General features: G+C 41.8%; 1 protein-coding gene across 1 annotated transcript in view; it reads right to left on the bottom strand.

Moving 5' to 3' along the window:
* Positions 1–758: 758 nt before the first annotated feature.
* Positions 759–20913, bottom strand: part of uhrf1 (ubiquitin-like with PHD and ring finger domains 1) — a 74336-nt gene continuing 54181 nt past the window's right edge. Inside the window, exons 7-16 of the mRNA XM_038776827.1 lie at positions 19571–19694; positions 18972–19079; positions 17871–17975; positions 13895–14001; positions 12943–13105; positions 11088–11225; positions 10787–10901; positions 3249–3409; positions 2853–2951; positions 759–1926 (exon numbers count right to left, since the gene is read on the bottom strand). Of these exons, the coding sequence (XP_038632755.1) occupies positions 1780–1926; positions 2853–2951; positions 3249–3409; positions 10787–10901; positions 11088–11225; positions 12943–13105; positions 13895–14001; positions 17871–17975; positions 18972–19079; positions 19571–19694 (1267 nt within the window). The 3' untranslated portion in view covers positions 759–1779. The remainder of the gene's footprint in view (positions 1927–2852; positions 2952–3248; positions 3410–10786; positions 10902–11087; positions 11226–12942; positions 13106–13894; positions 14002–17870; positions 17976–18971; positions 19080–19570; positions 19695–20913) is intronic.

The following is a 20913-nucleotide window of genomic DNA, read 5'->3' as shown; positions in this document are numbered from 1 at the left end:
GTCTAATGCCAACTGTTATAAATAAAATAACTGCCTGAGAGAGGCCATACAGTCAGGGTGAGGCTAACATCAGACTTAGTCATGATACCTTTCAAAATCAAGGCTACCAAGCCACCATCCATCCTCAATTTAAGCTTGAAAATGTAACTCAGACATCAGGTGGCAGAAGGCTGGAGGTGGTGAAAGACAGTCACAGTTTAAAAAAATATATATACTGTTCAACCAAAAAAAAAGCAGAACACTACTTTCTTTCCATATTTTAAATCAAAAGAAAGCAAGGCTGCTTGATAATTTATGAGAAACCCAGCAGCACATTGTGCACTAGCCTCTGTATTGTGGAAGAATGCAGTGTAGATTTGTAATAACTATGTCCCAGCACGTTCCAATCTCTGAGGCAGTGTGAAGCAGATGACATGTACTGCAATTGAGGTGAAGCACATCTTATCCTGGCAACCTTTGTGCATTACGCAACAATGGCTCAAAAGACAATGTGCCCTCATCTGACCAGGATGGCCTCAAGAGATCAAATGCTATTTTTATACTGTATGGATTAAAGCTATCCAGTCAGAAGAGGATAATGACAGCTTAAGTGTCCAACATAAACTGTAACAATCAATATATTACAGCTTTAAATGAGGTGAAGATTGTAAAACACCACATCCAATTTGCAATATAGAACCAGGATAAACATATTTGATATTATTAGCTACAAATTGACACTTCAGGGATTCTCACATACACAAAATAAAAGCCACAAGTGAAAAGCAAGAAACTTTATTTTAAGGCAGCATATAGACACAGCATGTACCAAGTGGAACATTTCCATGGAAATTCACAAAGTTTCACAGCCAGCACCCTTAAACAATATTTTATAAAAGGAATTAAATTAGATTATGTCCAGTTTAACTCCATAAAAGCCTAAATCTGATGTATGCAATGATGTCTATGCAACGTTGAGGTACCATACTGCATCCTTTGGTATTGCCATTAGAGAAAGAGGGTGCCTGTGTGAAAAGTCAATTTACAAATACAAACATGCAGGTTGCAGGTCCCTTTTACCCAGGTTCCATCCCCTTTTGCAATTTCAATTAATAAAGGATTGCTTTTCACAGTTAACCAGAGTAGGATAAGATCATTAACAGTTCAATAAGCATCAATAAACATGGAAAAATGTGTACATTTCTGAATTACAAATCACGAATAAGAGGTTACTGTTCTATAAAAATAACGGCATCAAAAACCTGCATATTCCCTGTTAAAATAACTTTGATAAATTGATCTGCACAGCTAAGTTTGTCAACCAATGTGCTATTTGCAGTTTTTATTTTTTTTAAAAATCAGTGCTAGGAAGTCGCTCACAGCCCAGCCTTCAACAAGACTAAGGCACTTGTGTGATGGCTTAACTTATCAAGCAAAGAGAATCAAGGCTGACTAGACAGGCAGTCTTCAGCTGAACCTACACTGGCCAAAGAAAATCCCAGAAAGTTATCCCCACTTTGAGGTAGTATTTTTTATAAATTTTTTTCCCCCGCAGTGTTACACCAATAACATTGGTCTGCACATCTAGACAAGCTCCTAGACTAAAAACAAAACAAAATAAGCACAAAGATTTTGAAGTTCATACGTGCTACACAGAAAGATTGGGGAATGGGAAGTCAGCTACCCTGGATTCATTAGTCAATCTGCCCTCCAGTCAAGTTACACAGGCCAGAATGCCCATGCTCTTAAAAAAAAAAAATCAGCAACCAAGAAGCAAGAAATAATCTTAAAACGAAGGCATCACCGTCCATTACCATATCCTGGAAACAGTTGGATTAGAAGAATCTGCAGACATTTGTTGACTGCCATATTGCAGTTCTTGCCAATGTCATAGCGGCAAGCAGGACAGGTATACACATCAGCCTTGAAAGAACGTTGTAAGCAGCTCTGGGTGAAAAGAAAGAATCCATAAGAAAACTGCAGTTGCAAATCATTGCCAACTAAATTCCTAATTGATTTTAACAATTAAATAATGAAAATTTAGTACCGTTTCAAATTTCATAAGATTTACATAGTGAAGAGGTCTAACTGGTTGCTAGTCATTATAGAACCTGAAAATGCAAGAAATAATCTTGATGCAAACCCAGGAATCAAACACATGTTTTCTAAGCTTCCCAGCAAACCTAGAATTTTCTGCTCAGCAAGGACTGAATGTTAGAATGGAAGACAACGAAGCAAGAGGAAGTGGAATAAGTGTTTATTCCTTGGGCAACACTGAGCCCATCAAATGAAAACCATTGCCATTTCAACTCAGAAGATCTGAGTTTCTGAGCTCAGAAGGGCAGCACAGTGGTTATCCCTGCTGCCTCACAGCACCAGGGACCCAGGTTCAATGGAGTGGAGTTCTGCCTGTGCCTTTGGATGTTCCGATTTGCTCCCACAGTCCAAAGATGTGCAGGCTAGATGGGATTATGAGGATAGGGTGGGTGAGTGGGCCTAAGTAGGGTGCTCTTTCAGAGGGTCAGTGCAAATGTGATGGGCCAAATGGCTTTCTTCTGCACTGCAGGGATTCTATGGAGAATAGTTCCCAGTTAGACTTTCATATATTTACACGGCCAGATTCTTGACAGAAGTATTTTATTCATAGGATTTGCATATTTTACAGCTTTATCAGGCTTTCTGAAAAATAAGTTTTGATTCTGCTGAAGTCTTTGGTGAAAGAAGTAGAAATTTTGAATTCAAAGTGGGAGAGTGGCAATAGATACTAATTTGATCACAAATGTTTTGCAGGATTCTGCCATTTAAATATAATCCAGTACAATGAAAATGGTTTACGGTTAGTTTTGTAGTGTGGGTTGGTTTACAGTACTTACTTTACAGACGTTGTGTTGGCAGTCTGTTGTAATTGGCTGGAATACTACCTCCTGGCAGCAAATGCACAAGAATGTTTCCTCCAATTTTGACAGGAATTTCTGGAGAAACAAATTTTAAATCATTAGTCCTCGTAAGATATTGATAGATCATCTCCATACACTGTCCCACAAATGCCACATTCAGTGGTCCTTCCTATCTTCCTTATTATGTACAGGAATCGTAGTGCAATTCAAAAATGTTACATCCACTGGTACTTGCTGATAACTATTCAACCTAGAAAGGCAAAAGCTACTTCAGCATCCAGTATACAATAGTCCCACAATAAGGGGGAAATTTGCAATAGAATTACAATTTTGCAATACAATATTTACAACTGGAATGCAATCCTTGCTTACCGGACCATCCTTGAGGGACATCAGTGCTTCATCCCACACCTTCTTGTTAACTTCATCTTCTTTTATCAGTTTCTTTTGCTCTGCTGTTAGTTTGAATGCTTCCACCTTTGGCTTCTTGGGGGTGCCTTTTGGCGATGGGGTTGGTGAAAATCTGTCTTCATCTGAAAATGCATTAAAATTTTAAAGTTCGGCATAAAAATATAGAAACTAATGCACAAGACATCATAAAAAAAATTTTTTTAAATCATGAAATATGATCTCTTTCTCCCCCACAAATAATTTGGTGCTGATTGAGTGGATTACATGTTGGAGTTATTAAAATATTAAAAGTTTCAAAAAACAGCACCGAGATGAAAAGCTAACATTACAATAGGTTGTTATTTATTTGTCAAAATCTTCAAATGCAAGATCAGGACTTCCCAAACTATGCAAGATGAGATTTTGGGGTCATGGGCTCAGATGCAGCAATGGCTGCCGTAGCTTAGACTGATTTCTGACAGCTGTGCGTCCCTTTAAATCCTTACTTTTTTGTTTTTGGGTGTAACAAACTGATCTTTGAGGCCCAATTGCTGTTGCAAAGAAAAATGCTTGATGGTCCTGGTCAAGAACAAAAGGCTCCAACCCCCCCTCAACAACTGAAGCCTCCCCATCTTCAAACAACACTCAATCCTCCAGATTTTCACTCTGGGGTCACACAAAGTCGGAGGCATTAAGACAGGGTCTAACCGGGAAAACATTTGGGAAGCACGGTGTTAGATTACCAAGATCCAGTGACTACTTTCCAATCAAATACATGTACGCACAGCACACTCATTCAGCAGGAATTTGTAGCAGCCTCCGAGTAACTTGCAATATAGCTCCTTTACCCAATATTAAAGTCAAAGTTCAACCCCAATCCAAAATCTCCATAAATCCCATACCAAACCTATTTCCCCAACCTATTTAAATTTTCAATTTTGTGGACATCAAGTTGAACCTGTAAAAGTGTTGGTTTTTTAATGTTTACTGAAAAATGTTCATTATAAACAAAATAATATAAAACAATTAATTCAAGTTACAAAGAACACAGCAAACGATCTAAAACAACATGAAACTAAACCCCTTAACAATTGACAGTTCGCTGCCACCTTAGGTAGAACCCTTCTACAGCCCTCTAATGGTGTACTTGACCTTCTCCAAACGTAAAAAGGTCACGCAGTCACCCAACCAAGCTGAGGCACTGGGCAGAATAGGAGGCCTCCACCCAAGAAGAATTTGTTTCCCGGCTATTAACGAGGCAAAGACAAGGGCATCCGTCTTTGCCACCATCTGCAGCACCGGTGAATCTGATACCCCGAAAATGGTCATTAGTCGACATGGCTCCAGATCGACATTAAATGTCTCTAACATGGTGCTAAAGTAAGAGACCCAGAAGCGTACCAACTTAGGACAAGACCAGAGCAGGCCGCTGAGAAAATGCTCACACCTGTCCCCCAACTCCGAAAAGAAAAAGCTCATCCTCCCAATCCTGTGCACCACCTTAAACTGGATCAGACTAAGCCGAACACAAGAGGATGTGGAATTGACACTGTGAACACCCTCATTCCATACCTCATTCACCCTCCCATTTCACCTTTATCTCATTCAGCGAAGGTGATTATGCTGATAGGATCTGACTGCATATGCACAAAATAGTCCCCTCCCACAAGACCCAGCCAAAGATAGAATCCTCTTCAACAGGAAGGAAGGTGCCAAAGAAAAAGAGGGAAAAGCCTTGTGCGAAAAATCTAAAAGTATCTAAACAGATTGGAACCAAGGACTCGAAATTTCTCCGACAGCTCCTTGAAGCTAGCAAACCTTCCCTCCACGAACAAGTCCCCAAACCTGTCCAAACCCTTCCCCAACCACGACCTAAACTGTTGAGTCAAAATTTGCTGGCAAAAGGAAGTGATTAATGCAGATAGCTCCTGTCTGAATGGCTTCCAGATTCTCAGGTTGGAAACCACTGCAGAATTAGAGGAAACTTTGCCGGCGAGAAGGGCACTATGTGGTTACAAATACACCAAGGCTAGCATCCTATCAGGGACATGCCTCCATTTGCCCTCATATGGAACCTGGATCACTAAACCACTCCAGTATATTCTCAATATTAGTTATCTGATAATAAAATAATAAATTGGGTAAAGCCAAACCTCCTGATCGCCCATCTCTCTGGAGGAACGCTGTATGGTAGACATTAACCAAGATCATCAAGGTGCCTGCCAAAGACCCACAGACAATAACATGTGTACCATTGGCGTCAGCCAAGATCTTAGCGGTGGAAAATTGTATCCTTTTATTGATTAAAATTGCCGCACACCAGGCCCTACCATCAAAGCCTGAATGAAAAACCTGTCCCACCATTTCTTCCTCAACCTTGTCTGGTCTTGCAATCAGGCCCACAAGATGGCGACCATGTCTACTAACAAGATGAAACAAAGAAAAATCTGTAGTCGCCGTCAGTTACTGACCCCCTGCCAAAAGCACCACTACACCCAAGAAAACAGTACAGTGAACCTAAACCACCAAAACCTGCTTCTCATAAACCAAATAGAACAAAACACTAAGCTCATTATACAAAACAGAACTAATATAACGAGCTGCAATCAACCCTCAGCACACTCCAGTTAGCTAACTTTTCGCCTAGCATAGCAGGGCGACTCCCGCCCAGAAAAATGCATACAGGAAAAAAATCAGAAGTATGAAAATCCCGTCTAAGGCAGTACTCCAACAGGGAGCTATATATTTTCACAACAGTTGGAATAAACAGAACAGAAACCCACATAAAAATAAGCCCTCCACCCAAGTCCAACTTGCAAAACATTCAACCTGAACTAGAACAGAAAAATGCAAACATAAACAAAGAACCCCAACAAATCCACATATCAACATCCTCAATATCCAAAAAACCTCAACCCACACTCCTTTACAAAAGGAATCTGCCTCCTCCAGTGCATCAAAAAACGCATTTCCTCTCAAAAGTCACTCTTTGCCATGCAGGGTTCCCATACCAGCCTCCCCGAAAAGGCGTCGGAATGTGGCGACTAGGAGCTTTTCACAGTAACTTCATTAATGCCTGCTTGTGACAATAAGCTATTATTATTATTATTACTACACCACCCCAAACTGGACTACACTTTTATACAGGGCGGCTTTGGCCTTGTTGAACGCCACTCGCTTCTTTGCCAGTTCCACTTCCACATCCTGATAAGACCCGGTGACATAGCCTCCCCATTTGTCGTCCTGATGCTCCTTTGCCCACCTCAGGGCTTTTTCTTGGAAGCTGTAAAACTTCACCACACAAGTTCGTTGGAAACGGGGCTTCTGTTGGAGTGTTTGGTGGGCACGGTCAAGCTAGGGAGGGTGCCAAATCCACCCCTCCCCACCATTTTCCCAAAATATTCTGTGGAAGTTTAGGCTTCCACCTCCTCTGGCAATCACACAATTCAGATATTTTGCCTCTTGGAACAAAGCTTTCACTTTGGCCTCAAGCACTTTATTTGCATCAGCCATCAAAGACATCTCCACTTCCAGAGGCAATCTAGTCGCTATGCTCGCACCGGCGGTCCATGCCTTGTATCGTGTCACCTTGAGTTTTTAACGTTTCATTGATCCTCTCCAACGCCATACAAATGGGAATCAAGTCCTCCTCCATCGATTTGCTGAGGTCCCCTGATAAGCACCCACCAGTGCTTATCAAATTCTGTCATCACAGTGCTGGTATGCCTCTCGGTCGCTAGTGGAGTAGCCAGAGTCACATGACGGCCTCCGCCATCCTCTCCACCACTGAGCCCCGAAAAGTTTCCGATTCAGTCGACGAATTTCTACTTTCAGGCTTTTTCAGTCTGAGTTTTCTAGGCATTTCATCTATGTAGGCACCTTATTTCATTAAGCAAGTGAGTCTTTAAACAAAAATACCCCTTGAAACTGAGCAAAAGGTATTAAAAACAGTACTCTAGCGGAAGCCACCTAGTGCACCTCTTCCCCCTGCATAATGCCAGTGAAGTCCTCATACCAATAAAACTGCTTCTTAAAGTTATAAGCATTGAGATTACTTTAGGCTTGCGGCAATCATAGAATTCAGCATTTGTGAATCGAAAAGATTTTATTAACAGAGTTGGCATCATGCTGAAAAGGAGGACGGGTGTGTGGAAAAGAAGCTAGAGAAGAACCTATTGAGTTCTGGAGAAGGTGAAGAGCAGCAGAGTACATTGCAATTCTATTACACAAATTGGAATGAAAGGATCAAGTTCAAGCTCGTAATCATTAACATTCAAATTACCAATTTTAGCAGTTATTTTTTTCAATGTGTGAAGATGGCAAGCATTGTGGAGCATCTAAGCTCAGACTGCTTCAAAATGACACTGGGAAATAGCAAATTCCAAATTGTGAATATATTCTGCAAGTATATCTAGAATATTGGGATTTATCTGTGATGGAGGCATAGAAGTCTAATTTTTTTTGCATCATCAAACACCATGCTACAAAATGCGGTCACAATTGACCAGACTACCAAAGTGACGAGCTTAGGCATCTGGATTTCTAGCCCAGAAACAAACACTATACTTCATTTAAAATTCCTCAAAAGGAATACGAATCTTGAGAATACAATGCTGGCCATTGCAGATTTAATTCAATGCAAGTTTCTCACTTTCTTTCCCATCTTGTCTTCTCTTCACCAACCTCAAATTCAATGATCAATCCTTTGTAGCCAGGGCAACCTCACTGAAATTGGCAACGGAGATGGTGATGGAGATTAAAATATGGTGCTGGACCCAAGGATGGATAGATGTTGGCCGTGCTCACTGGCTCCTTCCAGGGGGCAAGGGCCGCAAAGGTGTTTGCTGTGTTTATGAAGGAAATAGGAGGGGTGGATCTGTGGAGGTTTTAGCACCTATGGGACAGGGAATATTCATTCTTACCCTGGTACACAAAGTATATTCGAGGTTAGACTTTATTGTTGTAGGCAAGTGTAAAGAAGGCAGCACTTTGCGATCGCGATATCGGATCATGCACTGCACTGGGTGAATATGGTCTTGGAGTTGGGTCCGGTCTAGAGAAAGCATTTGACAGAGTGGAGTGGAGCTATCTGGTTGCAGTACTGGAGAAGTTAGGTTTGTGGCTTGGGTAAAATTGCTATACAAGGATCCGACAGCTTGCGTGTGGACGAATGAGATGCAGTCAGAGTACTTCCCACTATTCCAGTGAACGAGACAGGGCCCATGTCCTCACTCTTGTTCGTATTGGCGATTGCGTTGAGGGGGTCAGGCTTATGGAGGGGAGGGGTGGAGCATTGAGTGTCTCTGTACACAGATGACTTACTGCTGTACATTACGGGCTCATCGGTGGGGGATACAATGAGGTTGCTAGGGGAATTTGGGGCATAAATTGAATTTAGGGAAGAGTAAATATTTTGTCATGTCTCCTTTGGGTGGAGGGACGGAAGTGGAAGGGTTGCCATTCACGTTAGCGACAACTCACTTTATATACTTGGGGGTGCAGGTAGCACGGGGCTGGATGCCACTCCATAAACTAAATTTCACGACCCTGATAGAAAAGGTGAAGGAGGATTTGAGAGGTGGGTTAGTCTCCCTATGTTGTTGACTGGCTGGGTGCAGGCAGTAAAAAGGAATACTTTGCCACAGTTTCTGTTCTGGCCCCAGTATCTACCGGTCTTTTTGCCAAAGGCAAGGGGTGGATAGGCTGGTTTCATCATTTGTGTGGGCAGGGAAGGTTGCGAGGATAAGGAAAGTGGTGCTCCAAAGGGGTGGTAGTCGGGGGGGGGGGGCTTGGCACTTCAGAATCTGTTGCACTATTAATGGATAGCAAATGTAGATCAAGTGCGGTGCTGGAGAAGGAGACGGAAGCTTTGTGGGTGCGGTTGCAGGCGGGGTCCTGTAAAAGGTCAGGGCTGCAGGCACTGGCAATGGCGCCACTAGCCCCAGGGAAGTCTTCCAGGAATCCGGTAGTGGTAGCCACACTGAGGATCTGGGGACAATTTCAATGGTACTTAAAGTTGAGGACAGGGCCTAGCCAATAAGAAGATATCATGTGTTTGGGCCAGTGAGGATGGATGCAAGTTTCTGGGAGGAGAAAGGTGCAAAAGTGATTAAGGATTTGTATCTGGATGGGAGATTCACCAGTTTGGAAGAGTTGGGAATCAAATATGGACTGCAGCGCGCGAGCGCTTTAGGTATTTTGCAAGAAAGGGTTTTCCAATGGCACTGTCCTCCTCACTGCTGGAGGTGCAGTTGGAGGTTGGAGAGTGGGTTTGTCTCAGCGATTTATGGTAGGATTATGGAGTACAGAGAGTCTATGGAAAGGATTAAGACCAAGTGGGAGGAAGAGCTGGGGATGGGGCTAGCACAAGGATTATGGTGCGACGTGTTGCGAAGGATTAATGCCTCGACCTAGTGTGCGAGGCTGGGGTTGAGGCCGGCCGTTTTGAGGGGGTGGTGGATATTTGCGAGCAGTGTGGTAGGCGCCCAGCCAACCATGTCCATATGTTCTGGTCCTGCCCAAAGTTGGAGAGATATTGGGGGTCATTTTTTTCTCGCACCATGTCTGAGGTTCTGCATATGGAATTGGAGCCGTGTCCCAAAGAGGCCATATTCGGGGTATCAGACCTGCCGGAGTTGCAGACGGGAGTGGGGGCAGATGTTTTAGCCCTCGCCACATTGATTGCTCGCAGGCAGATCCTGTTGGCGTGGAGGTCAGCTTCTTCCCCCAGTGCCTCGGTGTGTCTGGGGGACCCGTTGGGAATTTTTGTCCTTGGAAAAGGTGAAATTTTCCCCGAGAGGGACAGAGGAAAAGGTGAAATTTTCCCCGAGAGGGGCAGAGGAAAAGGTGGAATTTTCCCCGAGAGGGGCAGAGGAAAAGGTGATATTTTTCCCGAGAGGGGCAGAGGAAAAGGTGATATTTTTCCCGAGAGGGGCAGAGGAAAAGGTGATATTTTCCCCGAGAGGGGCAGAGGAAAAAGGTGATATTTTCCCTGAGAGGGGCGTTACACCAGAGATGGAGGCTGTTCATTTTACATTTTGGAGACCTAGCTGCAGCCGAAGGATGAGGTGGAGGGGGAGATAATGTTTGTGTAAAACCGTTAAATTAAAATATTTTTTTAAAAAAAGTAATTGACCAATGTAAAAATTCCATTTTATTTAATTCTCCCATGTTATTCCATCACAGTTTTTAAGTTAGATGAGGTGAACAAAAATTTCAGGTGTCTTTTTAATTGTCTAAATAAAACTCAAATGCTTAAATCTCCCACAGGTCTCTACTTTTAAAAATAATCAACACAGCTTCCCCAATTTCAGCAAGTTTCAATAAGAATTCAATGTCATCCTCAACTATGTTTGTTCTTGTAGGTTTTCCAGTAAACTTAATTCATATGCAAGACAAAATACATGGTATTTCGTGGACACATACCAACTGAAGTACTCCAACAGGCTAAACCAAAATATTCACCGAGAAAATGTTACAATAGCTTGGAATTCTACAACTTTAGAATACAAGCTACACACCTGCGTTGGATTTTCTTTTCCTTTTGCTTGGTGTTGGTTCAGGATCATCATCTCGCTTTTTATTCTCCTTCTCTTTCTCTTTATTGGCAACAGAATCTAGGTAACCTTCAGGGTACTGTTATACAAGATCAGTTAATTCAACATATTGCACAATGGGGATAAAAAACACTGACAACTCACATCTTAGTCAAACTGAATTTACTGCCTGTGCTGAAAACATCAGGCAGTGCCAATTTTGAGCTAAATTTAATTGTACAAAAATCTATTAGATCATTAACCAGTTTAAAATAAAAAGAGTTACCTGCATAGTTAATCCTAGCTTTTTCATCCTCTCCTTGCCATCTCTGGTCCACGGAGCTGGTTCTTCATCATCCCTTTTCAATAAGTACCTCCATACCAAGAAACCAGACTTTCCCTTCTCGGGCCAGTATTTTACCACCTAGTTCAAAAACACAGATGATAGAAGTTAAAGCCAAAACGGTGTGAATTTTGAGCCAAGGAGTTATAGCACTTTTTACGATTTGTGGTGAATGCTATTGCTTCAAATGGGTGGCATTATTGGACTTCAAATGGGCAGAAACGTTTGTTTTCTCTTTAAAATCTATTACCATAAAGACTGGACCAATGCCATCGTCTATGGTCCCTATAAAAAAAAACTGTTCTCATGTCACCTATTTCACCCCTCCCAGCACTGAATCAGACTGTTCTGACCACAAGATGAGCTTCCAACTATATAGCTGTGCCATGGGGCATCACAGTGGCGCAGTGTTAACACTGCTGCCTCATGGCGTCGAGGAGCAGGTTTAATCCCAGCCCCAGGTTAGTCTGTGTGAAGTTTGCGCATTCTCCCAGTGTCTGTGTGGGTCTCACCTCCACAACCCAAAAAGATATGCAGGGTAGATGAATTGGCCACAATAAATTCCCCCTTAATTGCGGAGAGGGGTGGGGGGGTAGAATTGAATACTCCTCTTTTCAAATAAAAAGGAATAGGATGGCGCGGTGGTTAGCACTGCTGCCTCATGGTGCCAAGGATCTGGGTTTGATCCTGGCCCCGGGTCACCATGCGTGTGGAGTTTGCACATTCTCCCCATGTCTGCGTGAATCTCGCCTCCACAACCAAAAAGATGTGCAGGGTAGGTGCTCCAACATTGGTGGTCATACATTCACTGCCCTGGCACTCGGCTTAAAGTTTCCACCTATTTAGCCTATCTACCTCACTTTCCTCCCTTAAGGCATGTCTCAAAATCTGCTTCTTGGACCAATCTTTTGGTCATCTGACTCAATATCTCCCTTCTGTGGTTCAGTGTCATACTTTCTTTTATAGTACTCCTAGTGAAGCACCGTGGAACGTTTTCTCACATTATAAATACAAATGGTTAATATTGTGTTCACAAGAATTTTGAATTACTGGAATTGATTTCTCAGACATCACCACACCAAACAAATTTTAAATTCATAATTTTGCCTCATTTTACAGGGTTTTCTGAAACAAAATTGCAAGTTGAATGTTGCATGTCTTCTGCCGGCATAATGTTTACAATGATTTTCAATGATGTTGCCATATTCAACATTCCTGGCTCGTCAATTAAGTTAAGTAGTAACCTACTACCCAGTGCTTTATAACCAAGAGAGCTTGGCAAATAAATGTTCAGCAGAACTGTTCCCAAGTTTATGCTGTGTGCACTGCCGGATAAATCTGTATCTGCTATTGAACGTGACTGTGATCTGCCTGCTAATTCATGTAATAATAATATTTATTACTGTCACAAGTGGGTTTACATTAACACTGCAATGGAGGTACTGTGAAAAGCCCCTAGTCGCCACATTCCAGCGCCTGTTCAGCTACACAGAGGGAGAATTCAGAATGTCCAATTTACCTAACAGCACGTCTTTCGGGACTTGTGGGAGGAAACCGTAGCATCCGGAGGAAACCCACGCAGACATGGGGAGAACGTGCAGACTGCACAGACAGTGATCAAGCGGGAATTTAACTCGGGACCTGCTCGGTGAAGCAACAGTCCTAACCACTGTGCTACCATGCTACCCATTATGTTTGAAACAAACGTGTTGGACTTTAACCTGGTGTTATAAGACTTCTTACTGGGCTCATCCATTATGTTTAATAGAAATTATAAATTTGTTTATCTGCTATGCACCTTATAAATTCCATCATAGCGGTTCCCTTCTTCTGGTGCATATTTGCTGTGTTTACGGCCTTTGGCGCTTCTTACAACCCTCACTGATTTTCCAGCTCTCCAATCTTTAGCATCAGCTCCCATTTTGTCATTAATGGGAGCATTACAGTTCAGAGCCAGAGCCCTGCAAAAGAAAGTGAATTTCCATTACTATTAAACTATACATTTATATACACCAATGTAATATTTAAGCAAAATATATGTCCAGCGGTCTACTGGAATGTACAAGATATTTTGGAAAACAGCCTCTTTAGATGGGTAAGATCAATGGCATGCTTTCAGCAATGGGTAAACCAATCTGCAATAGAGAGAATTTAGCGTGGCAAGGTGATTAAGGCATGTACTAAACTGAATTGCATATTTAAGAAAAGCAAAAGCTTCAGTATAAAAGATGCACATTTGGTCTTGTGGATTTTCAAACATCTCATTTGAATACAAAACATGATCCAGGTAGGGGCAGCATGGCAGCACAGTGGTTAGCGCTGCTGCCTCACGGCAGCGAGGACCCAGATTCGATCCCAACTCTGGGTCACTGTCCGTGTGGAGTTTGCACATTCTCCTCGTGTTTGCGTGGGTTCCGCCCCCACAATCCAAAGATGTGCAGGGTAGGTGGATTGACCATGCTAAATTGCCCTTAATTGGAACCAATGAATTGAGTACTCTAAATTCAGAGAGAAAATGCTCCACGAATAAGATGAGTTCCCTTATATAGATTTAACTGTCTGAACAATTTACCGGAAGTAGACAAAAATGCTGAACATTCTTTTATCAACTATTCAAATCCAGCTCCATAAATACAGTTCAAACAACTTATACTGTCAGAATTATCATCAGTAAATAATGGAAAAATGAAATGCATTTCTCAAAGCATAATCATTTCTTCTTTCTTTTAACAAATGTTAAAAGGACAAACCTGTTCATGTTGGTCAGTTTCTGATCACATGATTGTTCTGCAGTACGTTTGTTTCCAGAAAGGTCGCGTCCACCACTACCTGTATAGGTGAAGTCACCACCATGATCCTGTAAAACGAAGGGTTCAACAGTCATTTCCATCTTTTCAGCAGAGTTCGCAGTTGTTCCCTAAATGTATTTTCCATAGTTTTAACAGGTTCCAAGGAAATAGCATCAAAGCATATGCCCAAAGGTCACTTTGCGATCATCAACCAAACATGGTCTGGATACTACTACCGTCCTCCCACACCAGCCACCGTGCAAAACAGTTTAATTAAGGTCTATGCCATTCAAAACTTTATTAGATTACATTTTAATTATTAAACATGCATACAGTAATACTCGAAAACTACCAAAATACTTGATGTAGGACCATTCAAAGTTGATCCCAAAAAAAATCATTATTCCAATACAAGGCACGTAAATGGCTAGTGGCAGCAATATCAATGAAGCCTATTACATTATTTGTACAAACATTTTCAGAATCATCCATCGATATTCTGACAACCATACTTACACGGTGGAATTGCTTACGCAATTAGGGAGACAGTGACAGTGACGTAGGTGTTGTCACTGGACTCGTAATCCAGAGGCCCGCGGTAATGCTCTGGGAACCTGGGTTCAAATTCCAGCATAGTAGATACTGAATTTGAATCCAATTAAAAAATGCTGGAACAAAAATTCTAATGACCATGAAACCATTGCAAATTGTTCTGAAAACCCATCTGGTTCACTCCTTTAGGGAAGGAAATCTGCCATCTTTGCCTGGCTTACATGTGACTCCAGATCCACAGCAATGTGGTTGATTCGGAAATTCTCTCCGAAATGCAAGCTATTCAGTTGTATCAAATCATAAAAAAGTTTCACGGGAATTAAATTGGACGGACCACACAGACCACCAGAAACGACAACAGCAAACTCAGCCACGTCGACCCTACAAAGTCCTCCTTCTCGAACATCTGTGGCTTGTGCCAAAATTGTGCTGTTTTAGACGAGTCAGACATAATAAGACACCTGCAAGGACATGGGTGCTGGACTAGGTCTGGGGCAAGTGGCGAGGGACCCAACAAGAGGGAAAAGCATACATGAACAAATGCATCTGTGTATGATAGTACTGTTGCACCATAAAATGTCAGGCAATGACCATCTCCACCAAGAGAGAACCTCATCATCCCTTCTTGACATTCAAAGACTTAACATCACCGAACTAGAAACTGGATTGGACCAATTATACAAAATTTCACTACAAGACCAGTCAGAGGTTGGAAATTCTACAGCAAGCAAATCACGTCTTGGCATCCAGAAGCCTTTCCAGCACCAACAAGGCACAAATCAGGAGTGTGTGTTGGAACAATTTCCACTTCAATATGAGTGGATGAGTGAAGTGTCAACAACACAAGAAGCTCGACACCATCCACGACAAAGCAGCTTGTTTCAACATTCACTCTCTCGACCACTCAGTGCAGTGGCAGCAATGTAAACCATCTCTAAGGTGCATTCCAGGGATCCTTCGACAGTATCTTCCAAACCACCATCACCATGAACAACTCAAGAAGTCTTACAACACCAGGTTAAAGTCCAACAGGTTTGTTTCGAATCACTAACTTTCTGCACTCCGATAGCTAGTGATTCGAAACAAACCTGTTGGACTTTAAACTGGTTTTGTAAGACTTCTTATTGTGCCCACCCAGTCCAACGCCGGCATCTCCACATCCTGACCGAGAACAAATGCAGTGGATGTATGGGAACACCACCACCACCTGCCAGTTCCCTCCAAGGCATATACCATATTGAGTTGAAACTATATTGGCATTCCTTCATGGTCACTGGATCACAAAACGTGTAGCTGAACCTTCCTAACAGTACTGTGGGCATCACTGCACCAGATGGACACAGCAGTTCAAGGCGACTGCTCAGCACCATCTTCTAAAGGTTAATATGGGATGGGCAAGAAATGCTGGCCTTGTCACACCATGAAATATAAAAATTACACCCGCAGAATATGTCAGTCTCTGCTCACCCTTTAAAACTGTCCCATATATTTCCTCCACTCATTCTTCCTACTTTAGTTCTCTACATTAAATTTAATCTGCCACGCAGGTGTCTTCACAGCATTTCACCAGTCTATGTCCTCTTGAAGTGTCCCCCTTGCTGCTTAATGTCATCTGAAAAATTTGAAATTAAGCCACCAGATATACAAGTCCATCTGACTAATAAAGGTCAAAAAGAGCAAGTCCTAATACCAACGTTTTGGTAAGAACGATGTACACTTCCCTCAAGACTGAAAATAAAGTGATCATTAATACAGTTTTTGCCCCTTAGCTAATTTTGCATTCACCCATTTCCTGTTCTTTTAATCCCAAAGACCCGCTAACAAAACTAAAAGCCAATTATGCAATATTTTTTCAAACACATTTCAACGGTGTTGTAAAAAGTCACTCACACTACCTACATCGACCTTCTGTTACTTCGAAGAACTATTAAACAGGGTGGCATGTAGCGCAGTGGTTAGCACTGGGACTGCGGCGCTGAGGACCCAGGTTCAAATTCTGGCCCTAAGTCACTGTCCATGTGGAGTTTGCACATTCCTCCCATGTCGGCATGGGTTTCACCCCCACAACCCAAAGATGTGCAGGTTAGGTGGATTGGCCACGCTAAATTACCCCTTAATTGGAAAAAAAAAATTGGGTACTCAAAGAATTGTTAAACACTTATGGCAAGTAGTTTTTGTCGTAGAATTCCTTGGTTATTTTTGGTTAACAAAGCTGTTCACTGCATAATCATGAGTTGAGCAAGTTTTACTTTGTTTTTTTGAAAACTCCCATAAGCTTGGTTAGACAGGAAGACTGCAACCGTTTATGGTTAAACAAACCTGATCTAACAGAATTATAGCTTTAAGACAGAAAGTTCCACCAGCTACCAAAAGAGGTGGTCATGGTCTAGTCACATGATTGCATGTTGCTCATCAAGACTGAATGCAAATTCTGCATCTGAGAATGCCGAAAATATCACAGTAAAGGAATGGGTAGAGAATTCGGCTAGATAACTATAAAAGAGAAAAAAAACTTAAAAGGTTAGTAGGTCTCAAAAGTAGAAAAGTTAACCAGTCAAGATGGGTTGCATCATAGATAACGGAGAGAAATAATGGTGGAGAATATGGAAGTTTTGGGACTCTTATCGTCCTTGGATAGACAGAGGCCTGGGTGGTTGCTAATATTACCTCTGCTGAAAAAAGGGAAAGGGATAAAACCTGTTAACTAAAGACCAGACCAGTTAACCCAAATAATAATAATGATCTTTATTAGTGTCACAAGTAGGCTTACATTAACACTGAAATGAAGTTACTGTAAAAATCCCCTAGTCACCACACTCCGCCGCCTGTTCGAGCACACGGAGGGAGAATTCAGAATGTCCAATTCACCTAATAAGCACTTCTTTTGGGACTTGTGGGAGGAAACCAGAGTGCCTGGAAGAAACCCACGCAGACACGGGACAAATGTGTAAATTCCACACAGTCACCCGTGGCCAGAACTGAACCCGGGTCCCTGGTGCTGTGATGCAGCAGTGCTAACCACTGTGTCACCATGCCACCCCTTATTGAACCCAGGTCCCTGGTGCTGTGATGCAGCAGTGCTAACCACTGTGTCACCGTGCCGCCCCTTATTAGGCCAGTTAAGAATTATTGAGAGTGAATTTACAATAACTTTCAAGCGGGAATGGATAACACTTGAAGAGGAAGAACGTGCAGTGATATGGGGAAGTAGCAAGGGAGTGAGACTAATCGGATTGCTGTTTCAAAGAGCCAGCAGAGCCCCGATGGGCCAAATGGCTGTATGCCATTACCCTACGATTCCAGGTGCCTATTTTGCCAAATTTATAGTATCTTAAAGGCACATGCACAAGTCGAAAATATTCAGATCTTATTATATGATACTCACCACATCATCTTCATAGCCGCCTGCAAGCACAAGGGAATATGCTCCATCATTACTTCGACCATGAATTCCTGCAACATGAGGCCTGTGAACCCCTGACTCACTCACCTGCAAATAGAAAAATCAAGTGAAATGGTCAGTCACAAAATGTCCATAGCAGAGCAGACACTGGGACAAAATAAGCGTAACCAATTTCCTTGCCTGCAATTACACAATTTAATGTAGCCGACCTCACGCAGGAGGGCAGGCCACGATGTTACTGGGCGCAACACTACCATTTTAAAGTGCACATGACTGCCAGTCCATGCTTTGCATGCACAAAGGATAGAGATATGGTTGTACATGTCAAAATATCTTGCAGTATGCACCAAGTAACAAACAGTATAATACAAATTCAATAAAGATGGGCTCATGGGTGATACACTTAGCTGTAGTACTACTGAGTAATATATTACCAATTTTCTTAAGAACTTGGGTAGCCACTGAAGTCAATTTTAGACCAAACAAGTCAGTTCAGGTACCTTTACCATTATGGCCACATTGAGGTCAATGTACAAAGGGTGCTAATCATAGTTTGTAATGGTAGGCGTTATGATTACTGGAAAGAGGCATGCAGGGGTCAGAACCAAACACCAATCCCATTCTCGCACCGTGGCTACATTCGGAGACGTCCACAGAGGTTGCTGAATAGTAACGCGGGTCTTAAAATCAAACTAATTTCCCCATATCAGATTGACTTCTAGTTAACTGATTCCAGATCAACATGGATCAAGGAGGCATTCGGGAACCAAAAAATACCATATTGTGAAATCTCCTGATAGAAGCCTTATAATTTACCCCCCCCCCCCCCCCCACAAACGCTAAAAAAGAAAACACATCACCTACCAAGATCTAATAACACAACAATTAATTATCTATCTTTCCACAGGAGTATAAACAGCTGCTGCTCAGTAAGAGAAACACATAGCTGACTTTTTTTTCTTCTGTGAATGAAAGGATGCAAGTAGAGCTGTTAGTGTCAAACAAATTGACTAAAATATGCTTTAATACTGTATTCCCAGCCTATTTCATCTAACCAAAACTGCAAATAGAAAGCAAACATACCTGGACCCTGAATTTCCACTGAGTACCCACAGGAACACCAGGAATAGGTCCATAATGGTTGGAGGGGACAATTGTGCATTCTTTTGTGCGACCTACACAAGCCATACCCTGGAATAAACCATTAAAAGATTAATGCAGTTCATAGCTTTCTACCCTTCTGAATACATAAAAAGGGCTGAAAATTAGCATAAGAACGTTCTGACAGCAGATTTGCTGGGTGTACAGCGAAGCCATATAGACATTACACAAAACAAGATGATTAGATCCAAGGTAAGATTAACATGGCCAGGGTTGTACTTAATATGCAGGCAATGTGTACCAACATTAAATAGCCATTATAATGTCTCCTATAGTTTTTTAATTTTACTATGGAGGCTAAATTGGAGTGCAGCGGTGCCAATTTCAGGGTTTTAAGAACACCACTTCCTAGAAAAATGTATTCCGCACCAAAATCTCATTACATTAGACTTGGTTGGACAAATATACTGAGAATGGATTATCCCCGTTTCATTTCTACCTTCTTTAAAACTGCGACAAACAGTCAAAATATAGTTGTTTCAACCTTCTGGCCTCACCACAACTGTTTGAAATTTACTCACCTTACCCCAGTCTCTCTGGCAGGCAGAGTTAGCAGAAGCCATCTTAGCTTTCTTTTTGCTCTCTTTCAGTTTCTCACCAGCTAGCACCACTTCATTGGCATCAATTTTGCAGAGAGGGCAATACCTGTGAACAGGTCCCCACAATACACATTAGGAGTTGGCTAACAAGGTTAGTTACAATCTGTAATGAGCTACAAAAACATGACAAAAAAAGATAAGCTTTCACTGGGGCACTGGAAAAAAATGGTAGTGATTAAAAACTAAGCACTGAAACTGTCAAATACAACACCTTGCTTCAACAGTGTTCTTGAATGATATTCAATTGCATGTTTTCCACTTTGATTTATGTCACAAGTTCTTAGTCCTGCAAGATTGTCTCAATATGATATTCATATCCATCTGCTAAGGTAGAAGTATAAGGTGCTTTTCAGAGGGGGTAGAAATATTTTTATACCAAAAATGGGTTTCTTCCATTTAAACAGCAAAAAATTGACAGTTAGAGTAATAGAGGTTCCTTCATCAAAATGATGACACTGCAAGATGGATCTATAGCTTCAATACTGATCAATACCCTACATTTCTTTAATGTTCAGCTATGTAGAAATGCATTCTTAAAAGCTGCGTCCTGTAACCTCTGGGTTATTCTCTGAATCTTAAAGGTTTGGTTTGTGAGTTGAGGAAATTGCAGATTATGCAATTAAATGCATCTTTTTATTTTGAAAATCAGGTTGCAACAAGAACAAAACAAAATAACCAACACACACCGCCAGTGACAAACCCCAGCCACCATGGCTTACACAAACAGTACCATCCTCCCCAGTCTCCATTCAATTAAATGCATCTTAATTAAGTCAGAAATGCATCCAATTGCAAACCGTTGCAGTAATTATCTTCCTGCTCAAATACAAGGCTATTTTTAGTCAAGTAATATTCAGCAAGCATTTTATTCACTGGTTACTTGAAGTGTGATGAATATGCTGAATAGATTTCTTCCATTATTATTTGCTTTACAGAAGTATAGGAGGAACCACCAGCTCTGTAATTGCATTTGTTTCATTGCAAGTGAAATCCTCCATGTTTAATTGCAATTCTTTGAAAGTCACAATACAATGCTATTTTCTGGCTGACTTATTTCCCCGTCTGGGGAATGCCCGCAGACCAGCAGGCTGCAAAGAAAAAAATGGCAGTTAACATTTACAGCCCTATTCTGATTCCAATTCCACGGGTACTAGAGAAAGATCGAATCTCTACAGTGCAGAAAGAGGCCATTCGGTCCATTGAGTCTGCACCAACACTTTTGAATGAGCTACCGATTTATACACCCCCCCCCCCGCATCAAATCC

The sequence above is a fragment of the Scyliorhinus canicula genome, chromosome 18, assembly GCF_902713615.1.
Source record: "Scyliorhinus canicula chromosome 18, sScyCan1.1, whole genome shotgun sequence".
NCBI lineage: Eukaryota > Metazoa > Chordata > Chondrichthyes > Carcharhiniformes > Scyliorhinidae > Scyliorhinus > Scyliorhinus canicula.
This window is presented reverse-complemented; position numbering and strand designations above follow the sequence as displayed.